Here is a 23,078-nt window from a genome sequence, read left to right on the forward strand (position 1 = left end):
AATCAAGAGTCGGATGCTTAACTGAGCCACCCAGTCGCCCCCATTTTCACCATTTTTAAGTATGCAATTCACTGGCATTAAGTACATTCATAAGGTTGTGCAATCGTTAACCACTGCCCATCTCCAGAGATTTTTCATTATCCCAAACCGAAATTCTATACCCATTAAGCAATAACTCCCCATTCTCCCTCCCCCCAGCCCCTCGTAACGTCCATTTGAGTTTCAGTCTCTTTGAATTTGCCTATTCCAGGTACCTCCTATAAATGAAATCATATAGGATTTGTCCTTTTGTGGTTGACTTATTTTACCTAGCATAATGTCCTCAAGGTTCAACCGTGTTGTGGCATGTGTCAGCTGCTTCACCTTAACAGAGTAGTGTTTAGAGCTAGCAAGGGACTTTCGAGTTCATTTATTCAACAAACACTAATTAAACAACTGCATTGTGCCAAGCATTATCCTAGGTGCTGTGTGCCTTTTGCTTTTTTCAATTTCTAGTGTGCCGCATTATAAAAGCAAGTGGGGACTCAAACAAGTGACACTCCTTCTTCCTGGTTGCCCCATCAAGCCTGGGCTCTCCGATTCTCTATATGTTCTTTTTAGACATTCACTTCCATTAGGGATTGAGATTTTCTTCATGTTGATGGTTTTCTCTGGGAGAAAGGGTGGGAAGTAAATTTCAGCTTGCCTGGAATTCTGGGTACTTGATTCTTTAGTTCACATTTCTTGCCGATTCAGCTCTCAGCTCTTCTTTTTACTAATTTCGGAGCTGAAATCTGTGTCGGAGCCCAGCCTTCGTTATGGACCAGGGTGGGTGCGGGAGTTCAGTTTCACTGCTGACAGGACAAGAGTCCTAATAAAGCCTCTAGCTCCATAATTCCTGACAAAGACTCCTTGGCCCAAACTTACTTAGGCTTCTCTGAGCCCTCTTTTTGACTGGGCCTTGTCCGTGGGCCCTGTCTAAGTCAGTCTTAGCAAAGGATCCTGTGAAGTCATCCCCCAGTCCTTGATATCTGATTGAGTGCCTCAACCTCCACCTTTGATGACTAAGTCCTTGGTCTGCCTGCGGCAAGAACCCTGTTAGTCCAGTTAAACAAGAAGCCCCCTAGCCCTGATGTCTTCCCTCAGCAGTTTTCCATCTACTGAACCCCCCCCCCCCACTGTCTTTACCGTCCTAGGAGTTGAACACAATTGCTCTCTTCTGATGCATGAGCCCTATTGGAATAATCTTGAATAAAGTCTTCCTTACAGTTTCAACAAGGGTCAGAACAATTTTTCTTTAACACTCCCAACCGTGATCTTTGGTTGTGCCCACTCCCCTTGGGCAAGAGCAGAACGAATGATGTAGGGCATAGGGACAGTGGGATGGGGGGAGCCTTTGGGTGTGGGGCTCCAAATTTGAGGATTTGGAGGTCCCAGGACAGACTCGAAGGCCTCAGAGTCCCTGAAGAAGTTGTGGAGATCACGAGTGCCTTTCATATGTTCTGCTGTGATTCGGCAGAAAGGACACTAGACTGAGAGTATAGCGAATGTAACAGAGTCTTATTATTAATAATACCGTTAAGCCTTACCTTTACTCAGACCCCAAGGAAAACTGAGATTTTATCCAGACTAACACTTCTTCCTATCCCATTTACCTCCTGTATTTCTACTTTTTTAGTGGAGTCGTAAGAATTAGATGTCAGATTCATAACAGAGGTCACAAACTCTCATCGTTATGACCTGTTCTGGTGAAATTCTCTGACAGGGCTTATGGAGTGTGTGGTCTTGAAGTTGGCTTGGGGTTTCTTTGATAGTCTTCACTTTCTTTCTTATTCTAGAGGTAACTTCATTTCAGGTTTACAGTTTGGCCTCTCCTATCACCGTAAATTCTTTCCAGCACTGTGGGACTTCCCTGTTTATTCAAAAAACACTATTTAAATACCAAGTGATGAGCAACGTGGCACCCTTGGCACAGGCTTTTCCAGCCTGAGGAGCAAGTTCCTGACCTTGTAAATCAAGAGGGTTGGCCTTTATCACTCGAAAGGAATGGAAGAGGCATTGGTAGGTGCCCGTCTGACCTACCATCACAGTTGCAAGGGTGATTGGGAATCGCATTAGCATTTTTGAGGACATGAGTCTGCTTCAGACTCTTTATAAATACAGCTTGACTCAGTCACTCTATGACTGACACCCTTGGGACATGAAGTGGATACTGTTCCTTGGGGCCCTTATTGGGCTCAGCTTCTGTGGCCGAGAAAAGTTTTTTGGGTAAGTTCCTTTTGGACTTATTATTATTATTATTATTATTATTATTTGGCTAGTTCAGAGATATAGGAGCCAAATGGACTTGAAAATGAATGGCTGATTGTATCTCAGGTGGAGTGGCATTGGGAAAGAAGACATGAGCTTCTGTCCCAGTCCTTCTGGGACAAGTTCCTTCTCTCTCAGGCTCAATTTATCTGTGAAATCAGGACTAGGTGGGCGCCACAGTCCCTCCCCAGCTCCCTAATCTCCCATCAGTTCTCTTACTTCCTAGTTCTTATTTTTAAGGTCAGTTCCAGGCCTTTCCTACTTTCTTCTATATTATGAATTACTGAGAATTACCAGAAAGTGTTTCTAATTTCTGCCATGCTTAGGGGGAAAACTTGGGTCTTATTAGGCTTTTTGGTTTCACCTCTTTGTTAATGGTGAAGGCTTTGTAGAGCTGGTGTTTTCTCATCAGTGCCTGGGACGTGGAGATTGCATAGGTCTTGCCTAGCCACAGCTGTGAAAATTGACACAGAAGGATACATTTGTACACTGTGTGTGTGTGTGTGTGTGTGTGTGTGTGCGTGCGGTGTGTTTGCAGAATGCTTTGCGCTTTGCAGTGGAGAGGACATTTGGGAGGTAGGTGAGATGAAGGGGTGCCTTGGTCCCCCGCTAGAAGATTGAATTCTAGTAACTCATTACCGCATAATGCTTTGCCATTTGCAAAGAGCTTTCATGTGCATTATCTTTTGGATCACGCAGCAACTCTGCCAGGCAGGGGTGTTATTTTCCTCAATTTAGACATGAAAAAACTCAGCCTTAGAAAGGTTAAGGAACCTGCCCAAGGCCACTTAGCTGGTAAGCAGGGGAGCTGCAACTCTGGAGGCAAAACCCATACCCTTTTGCTATCACCCAAGTTAGTCTCCGGACAGAATCCCGTATCTCACAGATATGTCTATATGTGTTAGTTTACTCTCTAATATACTATCTGGCTGGAGGGACTTTGGGGATGTTTACTGACGTAATTACTTATACGAGATTGAGTAATTTTTATGGTGATGATTTCTTTTCACCCCCGGTGTCTACTGTCAAAGAGCTCAGAGGGGTTGGGCATAGCAGGTGGCCAGAGAAGGAGATTTTTCCGCAGGCAGCTCAGCAGTAGGTGTGTAATAACTATGCTCGCTGCCATGTGGGCTGACACAGAGAGCCGTCAGGCTCTCACTGCAGCTATTCACGTGGCTGGAACAATCTTTATTTCTCCGGATACAGACTTCGCTTACAGCGCACTGGACGGACCCCTGAGTTGAGACAGCCGGGCCCGGCACTCGATCGCCCGCCACAGGGACTTGCACCGAAAGGGCTGCGTGCCTGAGCTAATTACAGCTGTTTTTAACTGCTGCTGTCATCCTCACCCCCCCAATCTGTTCTCATCCTATAGTAGGGAACCCAGTAAGGGTGGTGGTGGAATCCTTCCTAGGGTCCATAGACATGTCCCAGACACTTGGCTCAGTGAACGTTTCTAGCAAGGCCTTTCTGGGCATTCATGTGGTAGGAAGCCAGAACCCAGCTTGGCTGGGGGTTGGGGGGCAGTAGTGATGGAGATGAAGATAATGGTTGCTCTCCCCCCGCCCCCGTCACCCCCTAGCTTGTGTTTCTTTCACCTGACTCCTTACTTCCCCAGTGTGTCTCACTCTGCTGGGGTCTCGTGGCCTGGTCTTCGGCCATCTGAAGGATGGACGGCGGCCAGGATGCCTAGAGGTGCAGGGCAGGCAGAGAACAGGAAGTATGAAATGATGTCTTGGGGTGGCTGCAAAGCCCGGCCGGCGATCTGGGCGAGAAAGGCACAAGGGCCGGGCCTCTTGGCTTTGCCCTCATGGAAATGGGGGAAGGATAGAAGCTTGGCACTAGGGCGTCCAGAACATGGGATGAGTGTGAGGGTGAGTGAGAGGAGGTCACCAGCCATCGCGCTGGTGGCAGCGGGACAGCCCGAGGTGTGGAAGAGGACCAGAGTTAGCAAGAGCGCGGAGATCACCTGTGGGGAGCATCAGGGGTAGACGTGGCAACTTGCAAATCCCAATATATCCCCTGTCCCGGACCAATCTTGCATTTCCAGGAAGAGTTTGAGGTCTTTGACTGGATTTCCAGATGGCAGAGATAGGTTGGGTTCGGCCACCCACACTCCCAGGACCTGGAAGGAGCATTTTGCAAACAGAGACAAGGACAATTAGGGCAAGAAAATGGCTGCCTTTCACCCGGCACCTACTTATGTTCTCTCTGCTTCTAGGCACTGGCGGGCTTACGCTTATGAGAATGATGTTAGATCCCCTCAACCCCCCCCCCACTTTTTAGGGCCATCTGAAGACCATCCCTCACGTTGCCTCCGGGTTGGGGAGAACCTCATGGCTGATGACATTGGTTCTTGGAGCCTGGGTGTGAGATTGCCAGGAAGATAAGGAAAAGGGCTAGCAACCAGGTAGAGGGAACAGCATGGGCAAAGGCACGGAAGGGCAAAGTACGCAGTGAATTTGGGATTTCGGTGAGGCTGGCGCTGAGAGAGTGTAGGAGGGAGAGGGGGAGGAGAGACAGATGGGGAAGGGCCCCACTCCGCACCAGCCCTTCGACCCTGCCTCCCTGCACCCCACAGTTGTGTCTTTATCCCCGGTAGCTTGGCTGATAGGGTATGATGAAATGTGCTGTGGATTTACTCACGCTCAGGGCCAGTTCGATTCACTGTGTTCCGCTGCTGTGTGGACTATGCCCAGGAGTGTGGACGTGCTGTTGTGAACTTACCACCCTGGGAAAGTAAAACACACGTTCGGGGTGCACGTGTAGCGTGCCGTTCATACTCTCGAGAGCTCCTTGCTCTTGGTTCCTTTTTTTTCTTTTTCTATTCCCATTCCTCCTCCCTCCACTCCTTTTTTATGATTGTTCTAGTCAGCGTTGTGTTTTACAAGATGCCTCATTTTGCCAATCGAGATGTCAGTGCACAGGTGCTCTCTAGAACACTCATTTTAAAGACTCCTCGTTTCTGGAGTGCTGGGGGTGGGTTGCGACAGAGCGTAAGTTCGGCAGATGGGGCCCGGGACTTAGCCAGGAGTAAGGATTCCCCTTCTGTTTTCAACCTGTTCCTTTTTTGCGAGGCTGCTTGCCTGCGTCCGGGAAATGGTAGTCTGACTCCCCACCTTCCTAGGGCTGCAGTTCAACTCCTGGCAAGCCTGTTGGGCTCAGGCTGAGACCCCCCCCCCCCCCCACCGCCCCAGCCCAGCCAGTGGCTTCTCCAGTGTGGCCTCAACAGCTCCGGGGGGATGGGCTCAGCTGCCCACCTCCAAGGACCCTGTGGAGACTGGACGCCTTGGGAGAAAGTGAGCCCTTGGCATTGGCATTTCCACCAGACCTCCCCCCCGCAGCGGAAGCAACCCTTGCCTCCTCGGGGCTGGACTAGACGACCCCCTGGAGATTCTCCAGAACCTCCCAGAACAAAGTTAGGCCCTGAGAGCCCCATCTGGATCGAGCCGGTTTTCTGATCAGAAGATGCGGATCTGCCACGTGAGGCTGCACATTTAGCTCCCTGTGACAGAACCATTTTCTCTGTCAACAGGTCCTTCAGCCCACAGCCCTCTCCAGCAGCTCTTCCCGCATTCATTCGTGTAAAGGGATGACGCATGTGACAGCGTTGAGTGCGGATTCATTCGGGCCGTCACCTAGCAACGGGCTAATGGCTCCCCTGGCTCCCTGAGCCGGCTGAGGGCACAAAGGCAGCTTTTCAGGCTCGGCCTTCTCCCGCCCACACACAGGACTTCGGGGGGCCTCTGCCCCTGCCGCTGCTGCGGAAGCTAAATGGTGTACACGAAGCGAGTTCAGGACAGACGACAAAGGGGGGCTCGGGACTGGCCGGCTCCCTTCTGGGCCTTCTCAGGGCCCCCTCGGGAGGACTGAATCCCAAGTCAGCCCCAGCACCCTAGCCCGTATTGTAATTCGTATTTGTATAGAGTTCTGGAGCCGGACAGGATTGAGAGACCACCCAGCAAATAGCTAATAACCCTCCGAGGACAGAAGGTCTGTTCTCTTTTCCAGCTCTTTCCAGCACGGACCTTTAGCCAGAGTTTCAGTCCTAGCCCCTGACAGTGAAGAAGTGCTTCTTTATGTCTTGAGTTAGCTTTGCGTGTAACTCAGGAACATTCCTTTCTGCAAAATATATATGTTTTTCATTATAAAGTAATATGACCACATTACAGAAAACAGATACAAGGGGAAAAAAAGTAAGTCATCCATAATCCCACGACCCGGACATAAGCACTGTCAGCATTTGCTATATTTCCGTTGTCTGTTTTTCTTCCAATGCATCTGCTTTTTCCATACTTGTAATCATGGCATACATACAATTTTGTGTCCTGCTCTTTCGTTTAATATTTTCCCTTCAAGTTATACTATAAGCCCTTTTTCACATTTGCCACGTAGTCTTATTTTTAATGGCTATACATTATAACCAAAGACTAGACCGTTTCCTCTCGTTCGGCCCAGTTATGTCTGGGAGAGTAGGCTTGGGGTTTATCTGCCAGCTGAAAGCTGACCATTATCTCTTGCTTTTTTTTTTTCCCTCCCCCTCCAGGGACCAAGTTTTTAGGATTAACGTCAGAAATGGAGACGAGATCAGCAAACTAAGTCAGCTAGTGAACTCAGACAACTTTAAGGTACCTGGTTCTTCTTAGTCCTCTTGGGTATCTCTGACTTTGGTGAGAGACGATTAGCGCCGCTGGCGAGGTTGCTCCTGAAGAGTTTCTGTGCGTAGTCCTGTATCAGTCAAGTGCCTCCGCACGCCTAAGAGGGCTGTAGGTCACAGCGCTGCTGTCCTGGGAGATGGGAGGCCTCAGCAGTGGGCTCCATCTTTCTGTCTGCCATCGACTTTTTACTTCTTGGACTTTGCCAGGTATTGCCTTCTGCGTAGGCCTGACCAGACACCGCCGCGAAAAGGGCAGCGTTTGCCCTTGGGCGGAGCCCAGCTCCTCAGGGATCACCCTGGCTTTTGGCAGTTGTTCCAGAAGAATGAGCTCATTGTGCCTTTTACCTGAACTGTCCTTTAACCTGGTTTTATTTCTGTTCTCTTCAGCTCGATGTTTGGAAAGCTCCTTCCACCTTCAGTCGTCTTGTGGATGTCCTGGTCCCATCTGTCAGCCTGCAGCCAGTCAAATCCTTCCTGAAGTCCCAGGGCTTAGAGTACTCAGTGACCATCGGAGACCTGCAGGTGGGTAGAGCAAGGTCCCTAACTGGTCTTGCATAGGCCAAAGCATCCAGAGTGGATCCGAGACGCGTGCAAATCCTGGTCTTATCCTTCTCCATTCTATAGATGAGCTCATTGAGGCCTAGGGAGGTCAAGTGCAGTGACTTGTTAGTGGAACACGTAGTAGAAAAGAGCATTATGTCGGTTAGGGAACTGGGCAGATCTGGATCCAAATCCTGATTTTGCTAACTACCAGCTGTGTGACTTTGGACATGCTATTAATGTCTCGAGCCTCCACTTCTTCCTCAGTAAAATGGCACCAGGGAGGACCTACTTCCCACAATTTGTTGAGAAAATTAAGTGATTAAGCGCATGTAAAATGCCCAGCAGTGCCCGGTCTGTCGTAGGTGCCCCGCAAGTACTAAACCTCCGTCCCTTTTCGTATTTGAAGTCAGGAGGGAAGAAAAGAGTGTGCGTGTGTATGCGGGGTGGGGGGGGGTGTCGGAGACCAGTCATGAAAAGCGCCCTTTGAGAAAGAGGGAATGTCACCAACAGTTCTCAGCAGAGGGGACATCACCACCCATCCAGACACCAGCCTCACGACCTGTATCTGAGCAGCAGGACAGTGCCTGGCTCATGTTCTCTCCTTCACCGAGGTGGGTTATGGACTAATTGGTGATTTGGCCCGGGAGTTTCCTGATGGCGTGACCAGCTGTGAGCTTATTAATCATCCTCACATGTCACAGACATCTGCCAGGAGCCTTCAAAGTATGAGTGGTTGTAAGAATTTCTTTGTTTCTGAATGGTTTCCCAAGCTGTGTATTTCAGAGGCACTGGATACCAGATGCGGGCTGATGCCTAGAGAATTCACAGCGTAGAATAACCAAATAGCACATATGTTGCTTTTGGGGAGTAAGTGGGTTTCGAATGGGGTGATGTACATCGGGTGCCAAGAAGTAAGCTTTTATAGATATGGAGAAAAAAATCTGACCCCCTTTTACACCCTGGCATTTGTGTGACGAGGGTGCCGCCCTCTTGGCCAGCTCGTGCCAAGACATGGCAGAAACAACACGAACCTCCATGTCCAGTGGGTCACTTCACGACATTGCCGTGTCTTTTTTCAGGCCCTTTTAGATCATGAAGATGAAGAAATGCAACACAATGAGGGGCAAGAGCGAAGCGGTAATAACTTCAACTATGGGGCCTACCATTCCCTGGAAGCGGTAAGTGTCTCAGAGCAGGTTAAGAGAAAGGTCGTCAGAACCCTGGGTTTTGTGACCCGTTTTCTTACTTCCAGGAGGTAGGTGTTAGTCCTTAGCACAACACCCTTTTACTAAGGGGCTACAATGTGAACGCTTCAATTTCTTCGTAATTCTTGGGTCATTTATCTCCCACCAGCACCTAAGAGCACAGTGAAACACAACTGAACATTTTCTCCCACATGTATCCTTCTTTTCTAAGGCAACCCCTTAAAGAAAACCATGGAATAATTACAATCATTTCCGTCCTTGTAATTCAACCTTCTTATACCCCACCATAATCCCTGTATTTTACTCACCCAGATTAAAATGTTACTTATTCCAGGCAAGTAGACAAGTGGTTATTTCCAAGGTTAACCAAATATTTCCACTCATTTATCATGATTACTTACAACGTATATTTGTTCCCTAATGTGTTTTGGTGCTGTGTTTAGTTAAAAACCACTTTATATAGATGACTGACTTTCAAGGTAAGCCAACCCGTACAATAAAACACTTGGAGCAGAAAAATTTAATATGCTATTAGAACTCAAGGAATCAAGAGGGGCTAGAGAAGGGGACCGCATCACATATAGCAGAGTTTTGTTATGACCCTCGATGTCTTCTGCATTAGTCTGGAAGCTCTCTTCTAGCTCAGAACAACACCTCAAAACGAAATTGTTACTCTCCTTCCTGTACCTGCGTACATGTTGTTCTTTTTATCCAAAGACGGTGTTCCTGGCACGCTTTGCATGAGGCATATACTTTGAGTCGTTTTTCTTCTAGATGAGGGGTGATTTCCAAGGTTGACCAACTGTTTTCACTTCTTTCCCCTGATTGTCAGTAGCTTTGTTTATTGTGTATACTTCCAACCGCACTGGCCCTTGATCCCTCTTGTGACCAATGACACGCATCTGCAGAACAGCTGGATAAAGTTAGGAGTTCAGTCCCGGGCCATGGACAAAAGCAGAGCTCAGGGCTCACCCAGGGATCAAACCCATGACGTTAGCTTCGTTAACGTGGGCCACTCCCTAGCTGAGCTTAACCGGTTGCAAATGTCACCCAAGACCCCAGGAACTCCGTCCCCTCGCCTGCCTGCCATGGGATCCTCACTCTCTCAAGCACTTGCTTTTGCCCTCTGGCTCTAGGTGTCCCCCCCACCCCCACCCCTCCCGTGAGGGCCCCCGCTGGGCATTGGTGTGCTATCTCCCTCTTGGCTCTATCACATGTAGTTCTTTCTAAAAACAGCTTTGAAGAGCTCTCATCCCGTAGCCACTTAGGCCTTCTTACGTCTCTGGTGGGAATCTCATGTTTGCTGTTATTTCTGTCAGTTGCTCGGCCGAGTTTCCCCTCATGCCGGCAGTGTGAATTGGACCCCTCCCTCCGGATATAGCTTGGCGTTGTAACTTTACCTGGGTGACTCTCTTGCCTGTCCTGGCTCGGTGCGGGCCTCCGGCTTTGGCTTCACTTTCTGGGGTCAGTAGGTAGAGTTTCCAGGCCCTTTTCGTGGCTGGAAGGGCTGGTTCCCAGCTGTCAAGTTCCAGCCCCTTGCCCACGCCGGGTCCTGTGCTCTATGTTGCTATTCCTGGTTTGCCGCAAACCCGCAGTGCCCATGGCAGGTGTTTGGTCCCCGTGTTGCGTTTTCTACCTTGCACCCAGATGGCTAATTGTTCCCTTTTCATTTCTTGCCCCTGCGGTGTCTCCTTTCTTGAGTTTTAAACTTGGCTGTGGGTTATTCTCATTGTAGTTTGCCTGGCTTGCTGTTATGCATCTTGGGGGGGGGGGGTCGGTCTCTTGCTTCTCTGCTCAGTCTGCCATATTGACTGCAGCTCTGATAAACCATTGAAGCTTGATTTTATTTTATATTGACTGCACGTTTTTCTCCTCTGTAAAGCTCCCTCTTCCAATTTTAAGGTCTAAATATAAACTTATTTATTTCCTTCTTTTGACCCTCAAGAGGTTTGAGCAACTAAGATGGATGAACTCTATTGAAATCAAATTAAAAAAAATTGAAAACAAATGGAAGCATTTGTAACTATGATTTACAGTGCTTCACTTGTTCTCTTAAGGCCGATAGAGGAATCTCCAAAGTGGGGTGCTTGCACTACAGGGGGTAAGGAAGACGCCTCACTGGGATGGAGGAAGAAACCTTACAACTTCTATTGACGTTCTATATATGTGTATATCTACTATTAATGCAATTATTAATGTTTTTGTTTCTTTGGGTTGTTTTATAGTGTACGTAGTATATTTTTGTGGTGCATTATTCCAGTGATATAACATACATAATATATGGTATGTATGTAGAATACATAACATATGCACATTATAAAACAAATACACACACACGCGCGCACACACACACACACACACATAGGGCGTATGGTAATTTAAAAAAAAAACCTCGTGGAGAAAGTGATCGAAAAGCTTAGAGAGGATCGTTTTTCAAGAACCTTGGCTAAATGGGGCAATTGCTGATTTATCCAGTCTAGTATATGGCGCAAGGCACCACACTGTTGGAGAAGTATCTGCACAAGTCTCTCTCTAGGTTAGTGGCCTATAATTTTATGGACAAATAAAATGTGTTATTTTCTAGAATATTGTTGAAAAGGACTCTTTAGGCAGTTCTTCAAGAATAAGTATTCCAGGGCGATAATGTTGCCAATCCCACGATCACAGGGCTGGTAGAAATCACTGAGATCGGTAAGATGAAATTCGCAGATACCTACCCAGAGCTGAACAAAATTTTTCAACGCCCCTGAGTTCACTTTTTCGTGCTTCAGATTTATCATGAGATGGATAGCATTGCTGGAGATTTTCCTGATCTGGCGAGCAGAGTGAAGATTGGGCATTCATTTGAAAACCGGTCCATGTATGTACTGAAGGTGAGACCCCAGGCTCTTCAAGGGGCCAGACTTGGACTCAGGCTCCTGGTCCCTTGTGTCTAGGACCCAGCCCTCAGGCCTCTGAAGGAGACAGCGTCTTAGGATCTCCTTGACTTCAGGGGCGTGGGGAGACATCTACTGGGGTTCAGGTTTGGTCTGACAGAGAGTCCTCTGCTTTTGCCTAATGTGGAACGAGTTAGAACTTAGAAGGAATCCATCCCATTGCAAGCTTTGACTGAAAGGCAGGATCAAAGGGAGTGGGGGGTGAGGGGTAGTGGGGGTGGGCGTGGGGTGGGTTCGATTAGTATTCCAGAAAGCTCTCAGATGGGCCACAGTCTTTTGCCCTCATTCCTACCTCTGTAAAGTAAGACAAATGGGGATAGTTCTACAAATTCTCTTCTGCTTTTAGGGGTACTTATTGGAAAAGCAATCTAGGAAGCTAATTTTAGGGTTGATGTAATTTTAAGCCCAGCCTATGCTCCTTGGCTGCACAAAGCCTAATTTCTAGATATTTCTAACAGATTCAGGTCTATATTGGCAAAAGAGGTAGGGAATTTATGGCAGGGACATAAATTACATAAATAATCCAGCCAAAGGAATAAAAGGAATTTGGAGATAGGAACCACGGAGCAACTGATGGTGCTAAGCATTTGTCAAATCCTTAGCTTTGTATAAGCCGTGAGGAACCCTGGCTCGTAGCGGTGCTTGAATTACCAGCCGGAGGAGATTTGCCACTGAACTGCTTGCCCTAAAATAATCCCCATAAATTTAGATTATTTGCCAATCTGATGCAGACTCTGGCTTCATTAGCACCACACTCTGACCCAAGGCGGCCCAGCCCCACACTAAAAGGCGGGAGCCAGAATTCATTTCATGCCATTTACAAAGAGCTATAGTGAACCTCTCTCTTCCTCCTTTTAAAATCGAATTCATTTATTGCATCAACGAGAACAGGCTGGTTCATGCACTTTTGTGTCTCTCTCTGTCAGGATACCATTTGAGGTCTTTCAAGAGACATAATATTATCTCTAATCACACTGGCATTATAATTCACAATAGCAATTGTTTCCCTTTCCCATTTGCTTCCAACCCGGGGGCAGCTCAAGCTGCCCGGAGCTTCGGCTGGGCCCTGACAGCCAACCAATTAAGCTCCCTGGTCACGGAGAAGCCTGATAAATAGATGGTGCCCTCAGGAACATTTGGTCTCTGAATTATCTTAAATGGATTAAATGAATAGGGGTGAGCTGGGGAGAGGAGAGGTGAGTGGAGACGTGGGCAGGAGGGTCATTTTCTGGCCTCTTTCTCCTTCCACAGTTCGGCACTGCAGAAGGCGGGCGGCGGCCGGCCGTTTGGCTGAACGCAGGCATCCATTCCCGGGAGTGGATCTCGGTGGCCACGGCGATCTGGACTGCGAGGAAGGTCATGTCGCCTGGTATTAGCTGAGAATTCCGGTGGGCCAGGGGTGCCCCCGCAGCATCCCATGAGGCTGGGCCTGGGGGACGAGGTGGGAAGGCACTCTGCATAGACACAGTAGGCTGGGGGCCTTTTCGGATCAGAGAAGCAAGAGGTCAGAGCCCCTTGGTCAGGGCACTGCGGTTAAATGACAAAGTGCATTCATGGCAACGAGCAAGCTAATGAGCTGCAGAGGTGGCCCCGAAACACTGACCCGCAGTCAGCCCCGCAGAAAGGGAGCAGAGTCTCCTCAGCAGTGAAACTCAGACGAGCTTTGCCTTCAGTCCCATCCTAGCCCTCCAGACCCTCGAGGACCTCATGTTGTCTCCGTGTCCCTCCGGAGGGTCTGCTTTAAGGCAGCGCTAGGGAGAGGAAGGGTGCTGCGCGTGGAGGATTTATTTTCCCGAAGCTTTAGCGTGGGGGCCCAGATTCCCCCCAAACTATCATGATATGTGGCTCTTCCCTCCCCTCTTCCCACCCCCTGGAAGGAATGAATGAACCAGGCAGCCCTGGACTCCTTGCAAATGTTGACGTCCTCATTGAGCCATGTGCCCCCAGGTTTCGAAGTGCTCCAAGAGCTTTGCACGGGGCCGTGTCTATGAGGGCGGCAGGGAGGCTGCAGAGGGGCATCTGGGGAAGATACACCGGCTTAGACCTAGCACCCCAGCCTGCCCTGGCATCGCTGACGAGCTTCTCGTCTCTGCTCAGATTGCATCTGATTACGGGAAGGACCCAACCATCACCTCCATCTTGGAGAAAATGGATATTTTCTTGTTGCCTGTGGCCAATCCTGATGGATATGTGTACACACAAAGTCAAGTGAGTAATACTGAGCGGGCCGGGCTTGGAGTTAAGGAGAATTGGTTGAATCCCTTGCTTTGCCGCCTGCATAGCTGTATGAACGTGGAGAAAACTCGCACACATGTGCATGTTAGGAGCTCTCTTGGGCTCTCGTTTTTCAGTCTCTCTCTGAGCCGAGAGTCACCAGGGAATATTTTTGTTAGAGAGAAGAGTCTAATGAACTCCCTGTCATGGCTCTTGAATAATTATCAACACTTTACCAATCTTCTTTTCATTTCTTTCCCTCCCACACCTTTCCCCCCTTTTCTTTAAAAGCAAATCCCAGACATCAGGTTATTTTACCCCGAACTCCTTTAGTATGCATCTCTAGTCGATGATAATTAAAACAAAACAAAACAAAACAAAACAAAACAAAACAAAAACCCAAACAATACACCACTGTCACCTTTTAAAAAATGAATGGAAGTTCTTTCATATCATCTAATTCCCCCAATTATCTTTAAAATGTCTTTTGACTCAATTTAATGAAATCAGTACCCACATAAGGCCTGTGCTTGTATTTGGTTGTTCTCGCTCTGCAGGCTTTTTAAATCTACAGCAGTTATCCACCCCCGCCCCACACGCATCTTCTAAAATGTCATTCGTTTGTTGGGGAAATCGAGTAAATTGTCCTGCAGAATGTCTCACGTTCCGAATTTGGCTGATGGCTTCTTTGTTGTGTGTCATTTGTTTCCGGATCCCCCATATTTCCTATTCACTGGCAGTCAGATCCTGAAGTTTGACTGGATTCAGGTTGGTTTTTTAGGCAAGAATAAAATAGTTGCTGTGCACTTCCTGTCACTCGCGCCAGCGATCATTTGGGTATATGATGTCTGTTTGTCCTACTTTTGCTGAAACCGAGAGTTATCCGGTGGGTTCAGGTGGTATCAGGCTGGTTCTCGCATTATAAGGTCCTTTTTTTTTTTTTTAATTTTTTTTTAATGTTTATTTTTTTTTTCAACTTTTTTTTTTTTTTTTTTTTTTTTTTTTTTGGGACAGAGAGAGACAGAGCATGAACGGGGGAGGGGCAGAGAGAGAGGGAGACACAGAATCGGAAACAGGCTCCAGGCTCCGAGCCATCAGCCCAGAGCCTGACGCGGGGCTCGAACTCACGGACCGCGAGATCGTGACCTGGCTGAAGTCGGACGCTTAACCGACTGCGCCACCCAGGCGCCCCTTAATGTTTATTTTTGAGAGAGACAGAGACAGAATGCGAGGGGCAGAGAGAGAGAGGGAGACACAATCGGAAGCAGGCTCCAGGCTCTGAGCTGTCAGTACAGATCCTGACGCGGGGCTTGAACTCACGATCCGTGAGATCATGACCTGAGCCGAAGTCGGACGCTCAACCGACTGAGCCACCCAGGCGCCCCAATAAGGTTCTTATCAGGACACTTTGGGGGAGTCCTTCTCTCTGAGCCAGAAGGGCTAAGCCTTTCCTTCCTGGGAGATGAGCGGAGACGGCTCAGTCACTGAGGACCGGAGCCCCGGTGAAACTCCAGGCAGAGCCACAAGCAGCTTGCCCCCTCGGTGGTGCCCGTCTCCATCATAGACCCCAGAGAAAACCTTCGCCTCTCCTGTGCCCTGACCCGTCTCTGGATGTGTGTTCCTTTCTTGATGGACTTTTCAGAACCGATTATGGAGGAAGACACGGTCCATATATCCTAGAAGCCGTTGCGTTGGTACTGATCCAAACAGAAATTGGAATGCTAGTTTTGCAGGTAGGTTGGGGACATGGTTTTCAAAGCCTGGACCACAGGGCTCCCAGGTGGCGGCGAGGGAGCCAGTTTCTAGGCTGGCTCCATTCCTGCTTCACTGAGAGACTTGGGCCAGTCCCTTACACTATGTCTTGGGTTTTTGTGTTTCTTGTTTTGGATAATTCTGAAAAGGAGCAACTCTGCAATTCTTGTTCTCCTAAAAGAACACTAACATTTGGGGCACTTGGGTGGCTCAGTTGGTTAAGTGTCAGACTCTTGATTTCAGCTCAGGTCATGATCTCACGGTTCGTGAGTTCAAGCCCCGCGTCGGGCTCTGCGCTGGCCGCTCAGAGCCTGGAGCCTGCTTCAGATTCTGCGTCTCCTTCTCTCTCTGCCCCTCCTCCTGCCCCCCCCCCCCCAATAAATTAAAAAAAAAAAAAAAGGAAAGAACACTAATGTTTGAGAAACTGTTGTAGTCTTGGATATACAGATCCATGCCTTATACCCTGGTCACCCCGCTTCTCTTGGGCGGGTGGCTGGATAGATGGACGGGTTCCTGGTGGTAACTCGCAAGAGGGCAGCTTGCCTGCCACACACACCGTTGGCGGGGACAATAATGTGTCTGTGGGAAAGGAGCTGATAGAAATGTGGGAACTGAGGGCATCAAAGTGAAGTCAGATCTTCCCACAACTGGGGTGGTTTTACACTCATGCCAAATACCTCAGGGAGCTCTGTTGTGGAGTACAGAAGGCAGTATTTCTAAATGCCTGTCAAATACGAGACTTTGGCCACAACAATAGATTATTTTTGGCAGCCGTTGGCCATTAAGATCTGAACCAAGAGAATGAGTTGACACCAGAATAAATGGAGTCATTTTCGTTATTAATTGGTCTTCATATTAATTATCTCGAATACTTGTTAATTACAACCCATTGTCAGGTATGATATTAATTATTTATGACAACTGTTGAGCGATACAATACAAGGTCAACTCTATCCGTTTAAAGGATTCCTCCCAGTTTTCCTCCTCTGGAGGCAGATGCAGTACCCTAACTTCCCACTTCTGCGCCCTCCCTGCCATGTACGCAGAGTGTGGACTGACTAGTCTCTTGCGGGGGGTTCTAGCATTGACCTGTCCACTGCCAACGCCTTCCGCCCTTCTTCTGGGTTGAGTGTCCTGCATTTCTGTTTTCTTGCCTACGGGTTAATCTTTCTGCTTGGGCCACCTCCCCACCCCCCACAGGAGAGGGAGCCAGTGACAACCCTTGCTCTGAAATATACCACGGACCCCATGCCAATTCGGAAGTGGAGGTGAAATCGGTGGTAGATTTCATCCAAGAACATGGGAATTTCAAATGCTTCATCGACTTGCACAGCTACTCACAGCTGCTGATGTATCCGTATGGATACACAGTGAAGAAGGCCCCAGATGCTGATGAGCTGGTGAGTGATGGGCTACCTTCTACCGAGCCCTGGGCCTGCTTGACCCTGGGGTGCTGCCACAGTGGTTGTTCTCCAGCTTATAGGGAAAGTCCGGGAGCTTGGGCTTATTTCATCGGGCCGGGTCTTCTCTCTCTGCCCTTTGGAATGTGCCATCAGACCTCCTGGGGGCAGGTAGAAGTCCGTTCTCATTATTTCTGTGTTTGCTGTGAGTTTCAAGGACTGTACCCTGCACCTGTCCTTTCCTTCTCAATTATTTTTCTGACCAAAATGTGTTACGGACCCACTGCTTGCCAAGAACTGTGGGTGGCACTGTGGAGGGTCAGGGGGAGGTGCTCCTCATTCTGGTCAAGGTATAACTTAAGTAGGGTGCAGGCTACAGCCTAGGGGTGCTCCGTGTCACATACAGTGACTCGCCCCAGGATGTGAACAGGCACTCAGGGTGGACTGGCTCAAGCAGGGCTGCACCTGCAGGGCGACTGCGCGCTTCTCCCACTGTGCTGGTCGGTTCGAGAGCGCCCCCCTGCCCAGGGCCATAGCTGGCCTATAAGCCTCCCGGCAGATGCAGGCCTCATGCTAGGTGTGGACTAGATTCTGGTCTCAGACAGGCATTCTGCATAGGGCACATCCACATACGGTGGCCCTGTCTCACTTCCACTCCGGGAACGCCCAACTCTTAGAAGGTTTCCTCTGGGACGTAACTTGGCCTTCTCACATGTTCACGACCACGACATTCCCGTCCCTCGGGAGGGGTGAAGATGGTGGTGTATTTACTAGATTCCCAATGGGCTGGTGAGCAGCCCTCCACATCTCTGTGTATCAGGCTTTGGCTCTGGTTGGATGGGAAGGAAGGAGACCAGAAGGGAAACCCAGGGGAGGGGCCGAGAATCTTCCATACCATTGCAGTGCAGAACAGCTGGGGGATGTCAGGCTGTGGGATCCATTCTTTCTCACTCTGCCGATTCCCCCTTCTAGGACAAGGTGGCAAGGCGTGCAGCCAAAGCTCTGGCTTCCCTGTCGGGCACGACGTACCAAGTGGGTCCTACGTGCACCACTGTCTGTAAGTACTCGCTGTGTGCATCGGTTATTTAGAAAATGCTTTGAGAGGAAACTTGAGAAGAAGGAAGCGGGAGAAGAGCTGCAAGTTAGGCTTTACCGCACTGTAGCCGGATTGTTAGTTGTTAGCGGTAGACCAGATTTGTGTCAAGCCTGTGTGATCGTCCGTGCTGCAGGTGTCGTCCTCATCGGTACCGTCACCACTGCTGGGCCATTTATCACACGCCCACAGTGAGGTGAGTCCTGCTGGACTGCGTTCCTCACATTCCAGGAAAGATCCTGACGTAGGATTTTCAAAGGAAAATTCAAAGGAAAGCCACCTTTGGATCGGCAGACCGAGGTGGTGGTACTGAGGGTGGGGAGGGGGGTTCGCTCACCTTCCCGTCAGTAGTGAGCACGTGTTGGAGCACAGCATGCTGGGATCTGGGATCTTCTGTGCAATGGTTAACATCAAGCCGAACCGCCCGCCCCCCCAAAAAACCTCTACCGAGACTCCAAACCTGAAGGTGGTCTTGAGGCTCATTACCTACAGCTTCAACCTTTGTTCTGGTTTCTCACTGAAGTGTCTCATCTGAGCATTTCACTCTGTTCCTGCTGAGAACCTTCCGGTTCCCTTATTCTGTGAGCCTGATCTTTAAAGGTCAAATTGAAGAATATTCTCGTTCTCTACGAGTCTAGCTATCAAGGGGAAGTAAAAATACAAACACGAGGAGCACAATTCTGGCACCTTTTAAGATGGCGCCCTTCTTTCCCCCCCCAGTGCCTCCTCTGTAGGCAACTTTCCGACAGTTGGTCCACCCTCAGAGCCCCTGCAAACTTGCTGATACTTCTGTCCTCTTCCATCCCATGACCGTGCCATCCAACTGCTTCATCCTCGGCTAGCTTGTCCCTTTCGCCTTCCCCTTCTGGGAGGATGCTCCATCCGCCCTGCTGGGCCCTCTGGACTCTGACCTCAGCCCTCTTGTCTGCCTTTCATACACCGCTGCCATCATGGCCACCGCCACCGCCACCGTGCTGTATAAAGCAATTAGCCTGATGTTGTCATTGTGTGGCTAATTGCAGCAACCGTCCATTAATTATTCATGGTTTATTGTTATTAGTGTTGTTAAATGGGGCCTCCTCAGAGGAGAAGCACGTCAGGAGAGTCTCCATTCTCTGCTTAATTAGTGAGGACAGAGTTCGGGACTACAGAGAGCTAGAGAGACTTGGTAGGAGTCCTTTGACGAGGCCTTCTCAAAAGAGCTTTGTGGGTCACCACAGTCGGGGCTTTGGGGTCAAACTCCAGTTTAAAAGATGGCCTTGTCGTCCCACATCAAACGCATTCTTTCCAGCTTAAGCTGTGCCAAAATCAAGAGATACTCGTCGGACTCCTCCAGAGCGAGAGGAAGAAGGCTCTCCTGAGTGTCGTCCAGGAGACATAATATTTCCTAAGTCTTTCCAGAGTGCATCTTCTGTATTCTTTAAAGGCTTTGTCTGCCCCCTTGGCTTTCCAAAATGTAATCAATTTTTGTGTAATAACACCCCAATTTTATGGGTTATGATTGCATGTGCTACACGAATAGTTGACATTCGTCCCTTCAAGTGCTGGACCTTTTCTTAGATTACCCATTTTAGCTGAAAACAGTTGTCAAGTGAATTTCATACTTTCTTGCCTTCTTTCTCTTTTTCCCATTTTTGAGAGAGAGCGAGAGCGTGCAAATGTAAGCGGGGGCGGGGCCAAGAGAGAGGGAGACAAAGGATCCAAAGCAGGCTCTGTGCACACAGCAGCGAGCCCGATGTAGGGCCCGAACTACTGTGAGATCATGACCCGAGCCAAAGTCGGACCCTTGACCGACTGAGCCACCCAGGTGCCCTGCTTTCTTGCCTTCTTAAACAGAGCATGGACAAGAGATTTAAGCTCCTTTTTTTCATGATGGAGTGGCCTTCTGAGCATCATTGGTTATGTCCTGAAGGCTTTCTGTGCCATGCCGCGTTTTCAATCCCTGTGCTGGACAGCCCCAGCCCATTTTGCTTCTTTAATTCTTGTGTCTGCGTTAAAGAGTTTTCATGTCCCCTTCCTCTGGTCAGACTGTGCGGCTTCAGGCCACCTGCCTCTAGCAACCCTCGCCCCTTCCATTCACTGATTCTGGTCTACTCAGGGCTTGGACACAGGTTCTCTGGGCTCATCTGACTCGTGAGGATGAAGGATGTTCATGACAGCATCGTTTATAGTCACGGAAGACTGGTGAACACCTAAATGTCCATCAGTACAGTACTGAATAAAAGCATTCACATGGTGAGACAGTATGCCCCCTCCCCCCCCACAAATGAATGAGGTGCATTTATATGTGCTGATGGGGAATAATTTTCCAATGTTAATTTAAAAAGACAGTTTTGGGTTTTTTTTTAGTGTTTGTTTATTTTGAAAGAGAGAGAGAGAGAGGGAGAGAGAATGAGTGGGGGAGAGGCAAAGAGAGAGAGGGAGAGAGAGAATCCCAAGCAGGCTCTGCATGGTCAGCACCGAGCCCAGCTCGGGGCCCGATCCCATGAACTGTGAGATCACGACCTGAGCCAAAATCAAGAGTCAGACGCGTAACCGACTGAGCCACCCAGGTGCCCCTACGTGTGTCTTTTTTTTTTTTTTTTTTTTACGTGTGTCTTTAATAGCATATTAGTAGTGTGTTCCCACTCGTGTTAAAAGAGTGGGTAGATTCTGAGCAGAGACCCAAATAAAGTGAAGTACGTGCACTTGATCACTTTGCTCAGCAGAGATCTTCTTGGCTCCTTCCTGAATTCAAAAGGTATTCTGAAATACTTGAGTTTGCCATATAAATAACCTCTAGAAATTTCTGGTGCCATCATCTGTTTTTTATTCAGCCTTTTCCCAGGGTAGAGAAGGACGTGGTAACCGCACAAGGATTTCGGAGACTATAGGAGGGTCTGTTCCATAACCTCAGGGGGCGTGTCATCGCAGTAGAAGCAGCATCTCTAGAAAAATCACAAATGCTATCATGGGAAACAACCCTCAGGAATTGTGGGAAAACAAAAGGAACCCATGTCTTCATTTAACAGACGTGTACTCTACTCAATGGACTGGGAGGAGGTTGAAGAAAGCACGGGCTTTTATCAGCAGAGGGACCCGGGTTTCAATTCCAATCCTGCCATTTTCCGTCTGTATTTCCTTAGGTAAATTACCCACTCTGAGCCTGGATTTCCTCATCTGAAAAATAAGGACAGTGTTACCCACCTCACTGGGGTTTTTATTTTTTATTTAAAAAAAATTTTTTTTTTTTAACGTTTATTCATTTTTGAGACAGAGAGAGAGAGACAGAGCATGAATGGGGGAAGGTCAGAGAGAGAGGGAGACACAGAATCTAAAACAGGCTCCAGGCTCTGAGCTGTCAGCACAGAGCCGGACGCGGGGCTCGAACTCACGGACCGCGAGATCATGACCTGAGTCCGCCCAAGTCGGACGCCCAACCAACTGAGCCACCCAGGCGCCCCTCACTGGGGTTTTTAAAGATTAATGAGGTCATACACGTAAACTTTCCAATATAATGACGGGCTCGTGGTGGATGTTCAAGAAATGATAGTTGCTGTGGACGTCATTATTTGGCGATTCAGTGTCACCCACACTTTGCACTTTTAGCCAGTTTCTGCTCTAGTAGAGTTTGGCTGGGAAGTAGCAGGAAGGTAGGCCTCTTTCCTTTCCCCAGCCTTTTGGCAAAGGGACAGTCTCAAGGGCATGCCTCTTTCTCTCCGTGTATCCCTTATCTCTTGCTATGTAAAGAGTTATCCTAAAACTTAGCAGCTGAAAATAATATAAACATTTATTTTCTTCCACTGTTTCCCTGGGTTAGGAATTCAGGAATGGCTTAGCTGCGTGACTCTGGCTCAGGGCCTCTCCTGAGGTTGCTAGTCTAGTTCCAAGGCTAGAGTCATTTAAAGGCTCGACGGGGCCGGATAGGTCTGCTTCTAAAGTGGCTCACTCAGGTGCTTCCCAAGCGTGCTGAGTATCAGCAGGACGCCTCAGTTCTTTGCTACATAGACCTCGTCACCGTAGGACGCTTTCTGACTGTCCTACTTGGCTTTCCCCAGAGCGAATGATCCAAGAGAGCGCGGTGGAAGCCACAGTGTTTCTGGTCTAGCCTTGAAGGTCACACACCATCATTTCTGTAGCCGCCTGTCAGTTACCCAGGCCAGGTCAGCCCTACTCACTGTCGGAGTGCACCGTGCAAGGATGTGAAGACCAGGAGACAAGGATCACTGGGGCTGTCTCGGGGGCTGCCTATCATACTCTGTGCAGACTGGTTCTGAGTGACCTGAAGGAGTCTCCACAGTGAGTTAGTGACAAGGTGGGCCTAAGGGTTTAAAAATCTCTTGGCTTGAGACTGTTGAAGATGCTCATCAGGCCAGTGTTCATGGGTCGTAGGCCTGATGACCTACAGAAAGGACTCTAGGTCCCTAAAGAATCACGGGCAGGCTGAACCCCTGGCTCCTTCCCTTCTAACCCTGAAAGAAGCTGGGCTTCAAAGTGTTTTCTTTTCTGACTTACAGACCCAGCTAGTGGGAGCAGCGTTGACTGGGCATACGATAATGGCATCAAGTATGCGTTCACGTTTGAGTTGAGAGATACCGGCCACTATGGCTTCCTCCTGCCAGCCAACCAGATCATCCCCACTGCCGAGGAGACCTGGTTGGGGCTGAAGACCATCATGGAGCATGTGCGGGACAACGTCTACTAGACGAAGAGCCCCACCCTGACCCTGTCTTCCGTCATTTATCCCCGCGTCTGCCTGCCCGCTAAAGCACTACTAAAGGGAGCTTGTTCTTTCACGCGTGAGTCAGAGCCCTCTGGCTCTTTGTGGGGCACGCAGGGCAGCCCCTCTCCGGCCCTCATCCTTGAAGCTCGTATGTTCTGGTGGTGGACCTTAGAGAGGTGCTGCTGCTACCCTGCTGTGTTTTGGTCCTGCTGTTTCACTGGGCCCTTCGTAGGCCCTTCCGTTCATGTGATTGTCTGGGTAGGCCACACGTAGGGTCACTCCTTACT

General features: G+C 49.0%; 1 protein-coding gene across 2 annotated transcripts; it reads left to right on the top strand.

The window, feature by feature from the left end:
* Nucleotides 1-2,179: 2,179 nt before the first annotated feature.
* Nucleotides 2,180-22,858, top strand: CPA4 (carboxypeptidase A4). Of its 2 annotated transcripts, XM_007078094.3 has the most exons (11): nucleotides 2,180-2,247; nucleotides 6,836-6,917; nucleotides 7,334-7,468; nucleotides 8,569-8,667; nucleotides 11,466-11,567; nucleotides 12,882-12,986; nucleotides 13,728-13,838; nucleotides 15,487-15,577; nucleotides 16,797-16,996; nucleotides 17,969-18,053; nucleotides 22,586-22,858. In XM_007078094.3, the coding sequence occupies exons 1-11, from the start codon at nucleotides 2,180-2,182 to the stop codon at nucleotides 22,771-22,773; spliced, it is 1,266 nt and encodes a 421-aa protein (XP_007078156.1). In that variant the 3' UTR covers nucleotides 22,774-22,858. The 2 variants fall into 2 exon arrangements, with proteins under 2 accessions (XP_007078156.1, XP_042833354.1); XM_042977420.1 differs by lacking the exon at nucleotides 8,569-8,667.
* Nucleotides 22,859-23,078: the final 220 nt, after the last annotated feature.

The sequence above is a fragment of the Panthera tigris genome, chromosome A2 (genome assembly GCF_018350195.1).
Source record: "Panthera tigris isolate Pti1 chromosome A2, P.tigris_Pti1_mat1.1, whole genome shotgun sequence".
NCBI classification, from domain to species: Eukaryota; Metazoa; Chordata; class Mammalia; order Carnivora; family Felidae; genus Panthera; species Panthera tigris.

What these genes read in the sequence shown, in the direction of transcription:
- CPA4 (XM_007078094.3), top strand. Translation starts at nt 2,180, where the DNA reads ATGAAGTGGATACTGTTCCTTGGGGCCCTTATTGGGCTCAGCTTCTGT. An exon ending in GGCCGAGAAAAGTTTTTTGG is followed by an intron (nt 2,248 to 6,835) that starts GTAAGTTCCTTT and finishes CTCCCCCTCCAG; the next exon opens with GGACCAAGTTTTTAGGATTA. An exon ending in TTGGAATGCTAGTTTTGCAG is followed by an intron (nt 15,578 to 16,796) that starts GTAGGTTGGGGA and finishes CACCCCCCACAG; the next exon opens with GAGAGGGAGCCAGTGACAAC.